The sequence below is a fragment of the Eublepharis macularius genome, chromosome 2 (genome assembly GCF_028583425.1).
Source record: "Eublepharis macularius isolate TG4126 chromosome 2, MPM_Emac_v1.0, whole genome shotgun sequence".
In the NCBI taxonomy this organism is placed as follows: domain Eukaryota; kingdom Metazoa; phylum Chordata; class Lepidosauria; order Squamata; family Eublepharidae; genus Eublepharis; species Eublepharis macularius.
Genome location: NC_072791.1, coordinates 45,375,717 through 45,390,574, shown reverse-complemented (window position 1 = coordinate 45,390,574; position 14,858 = coordinate 45,375,717). Strand labels below are relative to the sequence as shown.

General features: G+C 44.0%; 1 protein-coding gene across 1 annotated transcript; it reads left to right on the top strand.

Moving 5' to 3' along the window:
* The first annotated feature begins 334 nt into the window (after nt 1-334).
* Nucleotides 335-12,000, top strand: BATF (basic leucine zipper ATF-like transcription factor). The gene is made up of 3 exons (XM_054972565.1): nt 335-609; nt 2,402-2,506; nt 11,507-12,000. The coding sequence occupies exons 1-3, from the start codon at nt 544-546 to the stop codon at nt 11,714-11,716; spliced, it is 381 nt and encodes a 126-aa protein (XP_054828540.1). The 5' UTR covers nt 335-543; the 3' UTR covers nt 11,717-12,000.
* The last annotated feature ends 2,858 nt before the right edge of the window (nt 12,001-14,858 follow it).

The window sequence follows — 14,858 nt, the reverse complement described above, 5'->3', positions numbered from 1 at the left end:
GCAATTGTTTTAAGACTGTAGATACTGAATTATGCACTCCAGGAGGGTTTATGCTAAATTTTATTACTATGACCTCTGGTCTGAGCAATATAAATCTGAATGGAACTGTTTTTCTCCTCTTTGAACTTGTGAATTCCCCACACTTATACCGTCTATTATGGCTGAAACTGTCTCACTAACTGCCTGAAGTTGTTCGGGTTTTTTTGCAGACTATTTTGATTTTCCCAGAGGTGATTTTTTTCTTATTGTAACTTTTCTTCAGAGTTTCCGCCCACGTGACTTTCAGTTGAGTTCCTCACAGCTTCCGAGAAACCACAGCACCCAAAGACCTAAAGAAAGACAGATAACAGCAGTGTGAAGTGCAGACTCTGGAAGGAGAGGAATACAGGCACCGCCAAGAGGAAAGCAGTCAAGAAAGTGACCAGGGTAGGAGAGGCAGGCCTGGAAAAAGAGTCAAAGCCAGAGGCAAAGAACAAGAAAAACAATAAGGACCTAAAGGAAGTAGGAGTGTAGAGAGTCCACAGGCAGGGGGAGCTGTGAGCCATGCCCCATAGCTCTGACAGCAGCGACTCCAGCAGTTTCAGCCACTCATCTTCCTCCAGCAAGCAGGTATGATTTGGAGATTTGCTTCTGAGTTCCTTTTCAGGTTACCACTTTTCCTGTCAGGACGGAGTCCTGAGCATGGCATGCAGAAATTCAACTGATGAAGCATTCTGCAGCATGCAGATGTGGTGATGGGGAAGGCTTCACCTACTTTACTTCTGCCTGTCATGTTAAAGGTACAGGAACCTAACCAGACATAAAAAGTGGTAACTCTGCTTCCAACAGGATGGATCCAGCCAACTCTGCTGTGTGAAGACTGAGACCCTTCTCCAGCCCAAGAAGTTTAAAGCCTTCCTCCGACTTAAGTGAATGGGAAGAAATATTCTTTTAGGCTGGTAGAAGGCTTTGTAGACCAGAATGGCTGGATCCACTCCACCATCTTCCCTATGTACATTGCTGGACTTCTCAGATCTTCCTCTGTGCCATAGAAGGGTCTTGAATGAGAACCAGCAGTGAGAGCTCAGGAAAGTAATACTCCATGCGCTTGGGTCTTTTCCAGACTGGAATGGCAGAGTTTTCTAGGAAATAAACTCAAGATAATCCAATGAAGAAATACAAAAGCCAAAGATAAGAAGCAAAGCAATAGCAGAGTGCAGAACTGCAGGCAGAAAGGTGCTTAGAAAGCAGGCTGCTGCAGAAAATGGTATTCCACAGTGGGATAGCAAAAGAAAAATTCTTGTGGCATAACAACTCCTGTTTGCTTGGCCCTAGTCAAGCCTCATCTAGAGGAAAACATTCTCCTTGGGCGTATTGATATGCCTCGGAGAGAAGAACTTTTGGAAGAGAGCCAGGACTGAGGTTTTCCCTCTGATAGACATGGCAAGTTTTAAAATCAGAAATACTGATGTATTATTCCTCTTGGTAGGAAGAGGTGGGAAAGTGCTTAGATTAAAATAAAAAGTAAAGAAAGTGTAAACGTGTATATTTAAGGGGGAAACAAATGGCAGGAGAGATTCGGCACTAAGCAGGCACAAATGATCAATGAAGACTGTGAAATGACTGTAACTGGAAATTATTTTAGAAAAGTAGATGTAGATATAAAAGTTGCTAGATTTCATAGATGTGTTCCGACTGGAATCTGAGACTCTCACATCAGCACCAATGCTGAATGCAGGACAAACCCTCCTATTGACAGATGTATTCAGAGGTGCTGTCAAGGATGGACTTTGCGGCAGAAGCTTGAGCCCTGGCTCACAAGTTCAGCACACACACAACTTGGGCCCTTTTCACACTGCTTACCTTCACTTGCAATGACGCGGAATATTGTGCTAAAAACGCAGAAGATTGTGTTTTCTTGCGCGAGAAAACACGATCTTCCGCGTTTTTAGCGTGATGTTCTGTGTCATTGCAAGTGAAGGTAAGCAGTGTGAAAAGAGCCCTAGGCTGTATCTTTGGCATTACCTTCTTTGTTTATTTACTTCATTTTAAGTCTGCCATTCTTGTAAAGACTCAAGGGTAGGAGGCCCATAATATCACTAAGTCCAGAGTCTAGAATTGCCTAACTGCACCTCTGGATGTATTGGATGCTCCATTAAGTTTGTTCCTTGCCTTGAACAGAAGTCTGTATTAGAAAAGCCTTCTGCAAGGAGGATTTGTGCAGGCTTGGAGACAGAGAGTTCCTTCATAAATTTTACATTGATTCTGACATGAATATGAAGCTTAAGGAAACTTAAGGCTAAGAAGCATCTTGGCTTCCTCCCCACCTTTTATCCCAGCATTCACCTTCTGTGTGGGATCCTTACAGGTAAGCACAAGGCTGTTGACTTTCTTTCACATTTGTTCTTTGTGCTTCCTCTAGGAATCTTCTGATGACATGAGAAAAGTGCAAAGAAGGGAAAAGAATCGCATTGCAGCCCAGAAAAGCCGGCAAAGACAGACGCAGAAAGCAGATACTCTACATGTGGTAAGAGCTTCCATCTTCTGTCCACTTGGATTCCTGCGATAAACCTAAGCTGACACAAAGAACATATGTGGTTGCTTCAGATTACAGCTTGGAGGATCACATGATTGTATGAAGGAATGTTCCTTCCCTCCCTTCATATTGCACAAAATTCAGTTTATTCATGCTTGTTTGAACAATCTACCATATCAATGTCCCTTCTTACAGAAAAAATAAATATCAGGGATAAGAGAAGAGTTGCAGTTTAGCCTTTTCCATGATATGGCTCTTTAACAGCCAGTGTTGGGTAGTAGTTAAGAGTGTCAGAGTAGCTCTCTGGCAACATAACCTACCTCACATGGTGGTTACAAAAATAAAATGGGAGAAGAGGGAACAAGGTCTGCCATTCTGAGCTGGGGGAAAGGTAAAGTCAAAATGGATACATATATTTGTATGGCTAGGAGACTTTTTTTCCCCCCACAGGAAAACAAAATCATCCCCCAATCTACAGTCTGAAGTGGTATAGTCTGGGAACAAGTATAGCCCCTCACTGGTGTTTGTCTGAATCAGGCCAAAATCAATTTTAAATAGAAATGTTTACATTTTTTCCTGTTTTGTTTTAAGTGATTCAAGTTACTTCTACATGGGGTGTTTTCCATTCTTTTCTATTGTCAACCATTATGGTTAGAAGGAACGTGGGGCCTTTTATATTCTGGTCCAGAAATAGGATTGGGTGGGAGCAGAACTAGGGGAGCTGCCATCCAACCCCAATGCCTGCTTTGACAATGGTTTGTGAATTTTTCTTCCCATCCCTTTATCTAAGGGCAGAACTACATGTCACATTGATTTCATGCGGATGCATCTTTTTTTATAGAATGGACTGGGGGGGGCTGCAATTCCTTAGCGTGTTATCGATGGCAGAACACACACATTTAATGAGCAATGACAGTTGTAGATGCTGCCTGACACCTGGAAGGGGGGGAGTGTATCATTTGCTTCTATCACTGCAGCACTACCTGTGGTCACAAGGGTTCAAGCAAAATGCCTGCTCCTCTGCTTAACAGGTACAGCACCATAGAACAGAACAGTAAACAAAGACAAGCCTCTCCTTTTATAGAATCAAAACTTCCCAAGACAGTGAGTTAGCCAATGAGGTGTACAAACAAACCCATCAATGCAATTCCCTTTAGTGTCCAATTGTATAGCTGCTGACTGGAAAATGTTCCTGTCAGCTATATATCAGCTGAATCATTCTCTAGTCCCTTCCCTCTTGTTATTTAGCTGTCCTTAAGCAGGAAGCCTCTTCTACTTCAGGTTCCTTTCACCCTTGTGGATACCTGACTGCCAGTAGGAAGACACAAACTCCAAAGTGTTACTGAAACAAATTAAATGGTTTATCAGAAGACACTATGTCTTAATACACAACAAAAAAGCAACCTGTATGATACATAAATGAACAATAAAAAACATGGATATACAAGCACCAGAAATATGCTTGACTAAACCATATAATATGGGATAAGTTAAAAAAAAAAGGTTGTGCATAAGCATAAGCACTACCCCAGCAGGGGATACACTAGGGAGTGGAGAGGAGAGATGAACCATCCACTATGCAGTCCAAAATACACTGGAAACAAAAGGTTGCAAATGTTACAGCAAGTATGTATTTTTGCTATTTTGAATATTAAAATACAAATTGCCTCCCCACCACTGTCCTGTCCATCTATTTATAGCTCATTTCCCTAGCAAACCAAAGTGGTTTTATAGCTACTTATACAATAATCCGAGAAATTTGGAAAGACAGCACCCTCAAAGGCTTGTGTGGGCCTCTCGGCCCTCAGGATCCTAAGATCTAGGAGGGAAAGACAAGGCAAAACAGCTGAGGCCATGGAAGTACAGGACAAGCTCTTCCAGATTCTTCCAGTTCCTTGTCTCTTAAACAGATAAGGGATTAAAAGGTGAATTTCTCCACAAGCAGAGAAAAGGACCACAGAAAAAAAAAATCTAAAAATCTGAAATTGCTCAAGCTGACAAAAGGACGGAGGACATTAGGAGTAGAGATGGGCATGAACCTACATATGAACCAAAAAAAACCATGAACCAGTTCGGGGTTTGCAAACCAGGGTTCGTGAAAGCTCGTTTCCACGAACTTACACAAACTGGACTACTGGTTTGTTTGGTTCGTATTAAAGGGCCAGTTTAAATGGCCATTTCTCTGGGGGAAATGGCCATTTAAACTTTTCCTGCCACTTGCAAGCGGCAGGGCCCTTAAAACTATCAGCTGGCAGGCAGCAGGGGGGATCCCCCCCTCGCCAACTGCCAGCTGATAGTTTAAAGGGACCTGCTGCTTGCAAGCAGCAGGGCCCTTTAAATGGCCCAACCCCAGCCCCCCCAGCCCCCCCTCACCCCCCCCAAGCCCCAGCGCCCAACTTACCTTCCATCTGATGCTGGGGTGGTGGAGGCCTCCTCTGCTGCCCTGCAGACCCGTGCAGCAGTGGAGGAGGCGGAAAAGGGCCCTCCCGCCCCTCAAATATCAGCCGCGTCCCTGCCCTGTGGGCGCACAGGCTAGTAGAGGAGGCCTTTCCACCCCCAAAATGGCAGCCACGGCTGCCATTTGAGGGGCGGAAAGGGCATTTTTGGCCTTCTCCTCTGCTGTGAGGGCCTGCAGGGCAGCGAAGGAGGCTTCCACTACCCCAGCATCAGAGGGAAGGTAAGTGGGGGTCTGGGGCTTGGGGGGTAAGGGGCTGGGGGTGGGGGTGGGGCTGGGAGTGGGCGCTGGGGTTTGCGGAGTTTAAAGGGCCCTGCAGTTTGCAAGTGGCAGGTCCCTTTAAACTATCAGCAGGCATGGCAATATTGTACTCTACGAACTGATAAAAATTGAAGATTGTTGTATTTTGTTGTATTTTGTGATATTTTTATTTTTGAAAAATTTAATAAAAAAAAAACTATCAGCAGGCCAACGGCAGGGGGGATTCTCCCGCCTGCCAGCTGATAGTTTAAAGGGTCCTGCCCCTTGTATGCAGCAGGAAAGGACGCTTTAAATGATTACATGCCCCTTTCCCTGCCGGACCATGAACCGCGAACTGGTTTGTAACTGGGCCAGTTCGGTGACAGTTCATGGTTCGGTTTTTTTCTGGTTCGTGCCCATGTCTAATTAGGAGACATCAGAGCAGTGTCCACGAATTACATGGACCTCAAGAGGGCGAAGCTCACCCTCACTCACAGTCTCTATATTTTCCCCTTGATCAGAGATGTTAGTAGGGTGGTTCCCCATGCCTTGGGGAGGGAGAATGACATGCGGACATGTAATTATCCCCTCATTTATTGTTTACTTTGGCACCCATAGGATCTGCCCATATCCCAAAACAATATGGCAGTCAGAGTTCTGCTTATCAGTCACGGGACTGTTCTTCTAGTTAGTCAGAAGTGATGTTTCAGCATCATCAATGCCAATTTTGAAGTCTGCACTCCTATTTTGCTTCTGGGGATTATCAGACAGAATTTATTTATACTAACCTTTCAGCCATTAAAAAAATGATATTACTAGAATTGACTTAATTTGGCAAAGACTTCTAAGTTACATGGAGCAAACAATGTAAGAGTATAGCTTTTTTGGTTTATGGTATAAATAATATATTATTTATCTGTACTCCATTTATAAAGTTTACAGAAGGGATAAAAAAGAACCTCAGATTTCTCTTAGCACCCCAGGAGCAGCTTATCTTATCTCAGTTGACACAGCTGACACAGTATGTTCTAGTTGACACACCAGCTTCTGGGCTATTTCAGCTGAATCTATATATTCTCCTAAAGCCATTGGAACAGTAACTCAAAATATGATCATATGTCCAGCAATTCATGCTTCTCCACACACCAAATATACCACCAAACACAGGTGGGTCAGCTGGAGGCAGGGTTGCCACTTATCCAGTAATGGTAGGGGGACGGGACATCCCAAAGAAACACCATGGAAATCACTTCCTGTTTTAGAACAGGAAGGACATCATGGTGCCTTAGGAACTCAAACTATCTCTATGATAAAACCATGAAGATTTTGAAATTCCTAGAGTGTCATCATGTTACTTTGATTTCCTGTTTTGAAATAGGAAGTAATTTCCAAGAAGTCCCTGCACCCCCAGTGCTCCCAGGGGTTGCCAGCCCAGGCTCGCATCCCTATCTGAAGGGCAGGGATCTTTTGTAATAGTCCATTTGGAGAAGCTACCCCACATGAACAGTTTTCTCTCAAACTTAAGTGGTATTTTTTCAAGTGTTTACCCCTGCTTGCATTCAAATGTTCCTTATGGAATGCAAAACAATATTGGTGCAGTTTCAAAAAAGTCAATTTCCAATGACAAACCACACAGAGGTAGGGCGTGAAATCCAATTTATTCAAAGATGTGGACTTTAACTGTGCCATTATAGAGCCAAAATCTGTACCACGTCAACATCTCTGATGTTCTTTAACTATAAGCCAGATCTGAAGTTTTATCATGTGCTGTTAATTTTTCAGTTTGGATTAGTTATAATAATTATGTTACCGAATAGTGGTTTTTCAGCTTAAGTTTTGATATCCCAGTGCATCCTCTGGTTTAAAGTGAAATACCTCAGTCCTAGCATTGATGAACATACAACAGAATTTGTTCACATTTAGCTAAACTGTTAAGATCAAACTAAATATGTTCTCTCTAAAAAGCAGAGGAAAGAGCCATATCCAGTCCTTCTAAATTACTTTAGCATTAAGAAAGGATACTGAGGGCTCAGACAGAAGAGACTATCAGTGCAATCCTAAGAAGAATTATGCCAGTCTAAACCCATTGAAATCAACAGGCTTAAACTGGCGTAACTCTTCTTAGGATTGTGCTGAAAGACTGGGTTGCTGGGCCGAGCCTGGAAACCAGTGGGAGGGTTGGAGGTGGGGACATAGTAGGTGGCCTAATGTCATGAGCATGATGGTATCACTTCCAGAGGAAACCCTGAAGTGACAGTGGTAGCTCTAGGAATCATGGAAGTTCTGGTAAAACTATTGAGTTTCTGGCAATTATCTAGAACTGTCTCCATTGCTTCTGGAGGCATATATAAAGGAGCCTCCAGCATGAATAATCCGGAGTTGAAATGGGTGGTCAATCAAGGCCAAGGAACACCTCCAGGGACTTCTGCTCTTCTCTGAAGCATGTCCTTATATATTGGCACTGTCAGGCCTATGTAGCAGAGATATATTAAGTTGACTTTTTAACTCAGTCTGCTTCTAGATTTTGTTGCTGCCTCATGACAGGGTAGCCAAGTGCCATGATGTTTGTTCCTAATTTCTACTTATCCTGAGCTAGAATGAACCATGGGACTCCCCAAGCCATTAAGCAGCCCACAACTCCTCCAGTATGTTATCTTTTGTTGCTAATGAGCCCTTCTGACATTAGTTAAACTGAGGGCCAAACTAGCCCCAATGGTTTTCCCACATTGGGTCTGGGTTCCCCAATGGACTCTTATACTCTTACAGTCAGATGGCATTCAGTGGAAACTAATTTCCTATGCACCATAGAGTCCCAATTTGGATCAGAACCACAGTGCAGTGGGAGAAAGGGCTTCGGCCATCCTCCCATGCAGTTTTCCTGACATAAAACAGCCCTGTGCGAAGTTTTTTGCCCACACTCCACTGGGGCCATTTCAAGTTGGGAATCTCGCACAGGGGAAGGCTGAAGCCTATTCTCTCTCCACATCACAACACTGATCCCAACTGGACCTCTGCAGCTCTTGGGAACTTAATTCCCAGCAGCTGCCATCTGACTGTAAGAGTATGAGGGTCAGGTCTGGGTTCCCTTGAAAAAGACGACATGTGGAAGACAGGCATGCCTACTTTCTCTCTAAATTTAAATTGATCTAAGATGGAGTTTGGGTTAAGATAATGAGGAATATACATTTTTTCTTGCCTTGATTTCTATAAGAAGTGCAGTCCTACATTTCTTTGAACTCACAAGCCTGATGAAATCCCCATTGTGTCGCTGCTTTCCCCAGCTGCTGAAAGAAACAAACGAGACTTTCCTTCCAGTGCAGTAACAGGTTTCCTGTGGCAGGTGGTTTTTCTCATTCTAGATGGCAGTTATTGACCCCCCTCACTCTCCCCCCCCCCGCTGCCTGAAGCTCTCTCGGGTCAGGATGTATGTGGCCTGGGTTGAGGAAATATGTGTGCATGAGAGAGTTTGGTGAGAGGCAGTTAGAACCTAGAGTGGAGAATACGCTACTGTCATTTCTCATAAGTTGCTGGCTGGGGAGAGAGTGTGGCCGAGAGCTGAAAATGTCAACAGCTATCAGCACAGGGCTTGCTTCTCTGCCTGGGTTTGCCCAGAATGTGAGTTTACAGGAAAAACGTCAGTCGTTTGGAAATTCTCAGAGTACCTAAACACACGCTATGACCCCCACCCACACAGACCCTTTTCCACTTCACATATTTTAGCACCACTCCTCCAACGTTGCATTTAGGAGGCATGCTAAAAATACAGGCCGTTTCAGAAAGCCTACTGCTCGGATTATGGCAAGATAGAGGAGGAACCATAAGGTGGGAAAATAATACTTTCATTGTATCCTTTTCTTTAGCAGCCATGGGATAAAATAAACGGGCTTCTAATGGAAAACAAACTTTTAAAAATAGAACATTATGAGGTGTCTCTTGTTCCTCTTCCTTGCTTTCTCTTTCTGTCTTTATATAGCAATTTTTCTGAGGGGATTATCTACCTTAAGGTCTTAAATTGTTTAATAGCCATTCCCTATCTCCAGGGAATCTTGGGAAATTTAGTTCTGATACAGGGGTCCAACTGAGGACAGAACTATGCATCACCTGTGGTAGTTCTGTGATCATTTTAAAACACAATTTTTCTTTAACAGTTTGCAGCTGCTGGAGGTGTGATTTCCAGGGGAAAACCATCGCGGGGAGGGGGATTTTTAACCAGTGCCATTCCCTTCCCCTCTGAAAAAACACTTCCATGTTGTTTTTATACTCTTATTTTTCCTCAGTAGGGGGAAAATGTAGCTTGGAAGTGGCAATTTTCAGGGAGGTAAGTCTGAGGGAATTCTCATGCCCACCCTCCAGCCCAGTCTCTTTCTGGCAATTGCATGTCTAATAGCTGCCATTTCTAAACAAAAAGAAGGCTTTTAAAATGATCACAGATCTATATATAATGTGTAGTTCTGCCCTGACAGATAGAAATTTCATCAGCCTCACCAAAGTATGATTTTCATAGATTTCCATACCAGGCCGGGGGTGGGGTGGGGGACCAGTTAAATTGAATTTCCCAAGGCATATTTGGCAACTTAATTGCAGGTAGGTAGAGATATCAATTTAACATAAATATGCACTGATAACATATGAAATTTAGGCCCACATTTTGTATACATTGCCCTAAATGTTCAAAGTGCTTCACATACATTACCACTGGGATGTTTGAAATTACCCTGTATTGAAAGCTGGTATTATTCTCATAATACAGATTGGGGACTAAGGCAGAGGTACAAACATGCCTAAGACTGCCTAATGAGTTTATCTGAGATAAGATTTGAACCCCCATTAGATACCAGCAAGCTGAATACAAACAGACAGAAGTCTTGATGTCTGGCAGGCCTTGTGATTTTATGGGAAAGAAAACAATGATAATGGAAGTGAGGGTTCCTCTTCTGCTGGTTAGTGAAGGTAGCATGCCAAGAGTTAGGCCCGTTATTGTACCTGAATGATGATCACACTACACTACAAAATCCTCAATGTCTAATCAGGTTAATAGATGTAGTTGCTAGAACGATTCAGACTGGGACCAGTACATAAGAAAAGGAGACATAAATACCTCACATCTTTGCTGTTTTCCAGACCTGAAATGGTCCAGAGAGCCACTGTTGGTACAATTGGGGAAAATTATGTGCAACCATCAGTTTACAAAAATAAGGCAAATAGGAGTTCCTCAGGGGCATTTCAGGTTGTGAAAATGTCATGAGGGGAAGCTTAAACTGTGGCCATAATCTGAATTGGGTCACTGTACACCTGGGAATTAAGTTCCTAGCACAGAACTCTGAGAGAACATCTGACAGAACCTGTGACAGCCATATGGAAGACAGAAGGATTTTGTAGTGTGTGAATTGGCCCTCATAAACTTGCCTGAGGTTACTGTGTTAGCTAGTAGTTCCTTAAGCCAACTCCATCAATAAGATGGCTCCTTTTACCTAACAGTTACCAGCCTTGAACCTCCTTTGTAATCTCAGAACATGATTTTTTTGCTGTGCAGCCTATGTGGACCTGCCATGAGAAGATTGTTCAGAGGCTGGAACAGGTGTGGGAAAAGCCAAAGCATAACAGTGGCCTAGGGAAATATTTGGGGGTCAATAGCACATTTATTTTTTAAAATGCATTCTATAGGTTTTCAGATGTTGTATATAACTTTGCTGTTTTTTACCGGTTCCAACTCCTAGTGAGTCACAAAGATCACTAGGTGACCTTAGGCCTGTTCTTCACCCTAACCTACCTTGCAAAATTGTTGGAAAATGGAGAGCAGAAGCATGTGTGGTGAACCACTGTGGTGTAGTGGTTAGTCTAGGATCTGGGAGAGCCAAGTTTGAATCCCCACTCTACCATGTATGCTTACCAGGTGACCTTGGGCCAGTAACACACTCTCAGCCTTAACTACCTCACAGGATTGTTGCAAAGATAAAATGGAAGAGTAAAGAATGATGTAGGCTGCTTTGGGTCCCCACTGGGAGAAAAGACAGACTATAAATGAAGTAAATCAATAAATCAATGAATGTCACACTGCATTCCTTGGAGAAACAGAAGGATAATAAATGAACTGTTTTCCTAGTAAGATAAAATTCTCCACATTTCCTATACTTTGGTAATAAAAGACAGGGTATTCCAAGACTTTGCTAATCCAAAACAGGGTAACATGCTAAGTTATCCAGATCTTATTTCCATTGATTCTCCACATTCTTCCTCCACAGTAACTACCTACAGTAACTACCTATTGATTGATGACTTCTTCTTCTTCTTCTTAGGAGAGTGAAGATTTGGAGCGGCAGAATGCTGCATTGCGCCGGGAGATCAAACAGCTGACAGAAGAATTAAAGCATTTCTCTGCAATGCTGACTTCCCATGAGACTCACTGCTCTATCCTTCACACACAACCATCAGTGCCCTCAGAGGTGATTTATACCCCACTCTCCTTCCACCAGACCCACATCAGCTCTCCATGTTTCCAGCACTAAGGCCAACTGCTTGGACTGGGAAATGCCTGCAGACTCTGTAGAAAAAAAGGCAAGTCCTCAAGTGGGTCGTAAGTTTGGAAGCATTTATTCCTATGCTGACTTGACCATCTTCTGAAAAAGGATGACAATGACTAGGACTGGGCCTGAATGTGGAAACTGGAACACGCCAGAGCTACTTGTGGGGGGTTGTGTTTGTGAACTACATCTAGAATAAATAGGAAATGGGAGATGGTATCAAGACCAATTCTTCCCGTTACCTGGGAGAAAGAACAGGCTTATAAATGTTTTGAATAAAAAATAATTATTCAGTTGTTTGCACTGGAATACTCATCACAGAAGTTTATTTATTTATTTATGTTATTTATATTCTGCCTTTCTCACTGAGACTCAGGGCGGATTACATAGTGTGAAATTACTACAATTAGTGGCAAGGACAAGGGCAGGCATTTCCATACAGTGGCAAGGACAGTTCCATAAACAATGTCATAGGGTAAATGAATACAAATTTACAAAGACATAGCATTAGCAAGGATCCAATATGGGGTTAAAGAATTGCTGAAACAGAACATAATCAGTTCTAGGACTGACATTAGAAAACATGAAGCACAAGTAGTATATAGTATATGAGAGTACATATTTAAATCAACAGATAATATGTAAGGCAACATAATGGTGAAGTCAATGGTTCCTAACTCATTAGTGAAACAGCTGAGACCCCCTCCCTATAATACCACCCTCCTATCTGAGTAAAAAGCCTTTTTGAATAATTCAGTTTTGCATTGTTTGCGGAAAGACAGGAGAGTGGGGGCTCTCCTGACCTCCTCAGGCAGGCTGTTCCACAGAGTAGGGGCCACCACAGAGAAAGCCTGTGTATGAGCTGCTGTTTATTTCTCACATGTACAAGCTGGCACCGAAAGAGACCCTGTTCAGATAAGCGAAGCTGCTGTAGAGGGACATAGGGAGAGAGGCAGTCCCATAGGCAGGGCCGGCGCGTCCATTGAGGCGGGTGTCGGCAGCCGCCTTGAGCACTGACCGGGGGTGGGGGCACGTGCTGCGGGGCTGGCAGTGGCAGTGCTGGCGGCTGAATGGGAGGGATGGGAAGCTGCTCCCGTGTGCTGCCCCAGCTGCCTGCCACGCCTGGCCCGCAAATGCCCGGGCAGGAGCGCATGCTGGCAGCGGCAGCGTGGGGCAACTGAGCAGGCAGCCTCTCAGCCCTCCCACTCAGTTGCCCCATGCTGCCGCCGCCACCAGCACACAGCTGCGGGCCTGCCAGCCAGGCACGGCAGCTGGCTGGGGCGGTGTGGGGCAACTGAGCAGGAGGGCTGGGAGGCCACCCGTGCACCGTCCCAGCTGCCTGCCTCGCCAATGGAGTGGCCGGCTCGCAGTGCACGCCCTGTGTGATGACGTCACGTGCAATGACATCATCACGCAGTCCGGGTGGGGGACAGCAACACCCCTGAAGTGGCCCCCGGGTGCAGGAATCTGGCCTCAGGCACCAGAAAACCTGGTACCAGCCCTGCCTGTAGGTATGCTGGACCAAGGCCATGAAGGGCTTTGTATGTAATAACCATTACCTTGAACTGTGCATGGTAACTGATAGGTAGCCAATGGCGTGACTGTAGGATGGGAGTGATGTTCAAGCTCCTGCTTGCTCCTGATAATAGTCGAGCCGCAGCATTTTGCACCAATTGGAGCCTCCTAGTTAAGTTAGATGGGAGACCAATGTATAATGCATTACAATAATCGAGTTTTGATGTTACCATAGCATGGATCCAGGCGGTCAGGTCGGCCATGTCAAGATGAAGCAATTTTCCAGGCTACAGTGAGATTGTAGTAAGCGTTTTTTTGCAGCTGCCTTAACTTGTTTTTCTAGTAGTAATGCTGCATCCAGTATAACCCCTAGGCTCTTCACTAAGTCTTGAAGGGTCAAACGAACTCCATCGAAGGTGGGGAGTACAATGTTTTTCAAGATCTCTGACTTCCCAACAAGCATCACTTCAGTCTTGTCTGGGTTCAATTTTAATTTGTTATTTTCCAGCCATTTTACTATGGCTGTCAGGCAGCGATCTAAGGTTTCTACTGCATCTTGTGGGGACCTGGATAGCGAGATATAGAGTTGGGTATCATCTGCATATTGATGACATCTCACTCCATAGCTGCGAATGCGTTCTCCTAAAGGTTTTATGTAGAGGTTGAATAACATGGGACATAAGATTGTGCCCTGTGGGACCCCACAAGATAATTCCCATTCTGGAGATAGCTGATCTCCGATGGCAACCCTTTGAGTCCATTCCATGAGAAATTATTTAAACCAGTCCAAGGTACATCCTTTGATGCCCACTTCTATTTTTTAATGCCTCAACAGGATGGCATGGTCTACTGTGTCAAAGGCTGCAGACTGATCCAGGAGGAGCAATAAGGAGGCGTGGCCTTTGTCTATATTTAGACAGAGATCATCCACTAATGCTACTAGTGCTATCTCTGTCCCATGCCCTGGTCTGAATCCAGACTGGGAAGGGTCTAGAGTGCTAGAGTTTTCCAAGAAGATCTGGAGTTGGTCAGCTACTGTTCTCTCAATCACTTTACACAGAAAGGGCAGATTAGAGACTGGACAATAATTGGCCACATCAGCTTTGTCTAGAGATGACTTTTTAATTAGTGGCCAGATAACTGCCTGTTTGAGCGGCTGGGGGAAGGTGCCCTGAGTTAGTGACTGATTTACAATAGATCTCAGTGGTTCACTTATGTGATCTTTACTTGATTTTAACAGCCAAAGAGGGCAAGGATCAAGCACACAAGTAGTGGCTTGCATAGATACTAGGATCCTGTTAAGGTCTGTCCTTGCAATTGGTTCAAAGTAGTCCAAATAGAGGTCAGATGATGTATTAAACATTTCTTCTATCTTGTTTGTATTGCAGCTAGTATCTAGATCAGAGCATATTCGTGCTATTTTATCAGCAAAAACTTAGTAAAGGCCTCACAGCTAATTATCTGTTCTTGGGTCTGTAAAGGTTCAGATTTAGGGGTTAGAAGGTGCCTGGATACCCTGAACAATTGGGATGGTCATGAACCAGCCGATGCAATGGTTATTGAGAAGTAATGTTTCTTTGCCCCTTTCATTTCCACTTCATAGATCCTCCAA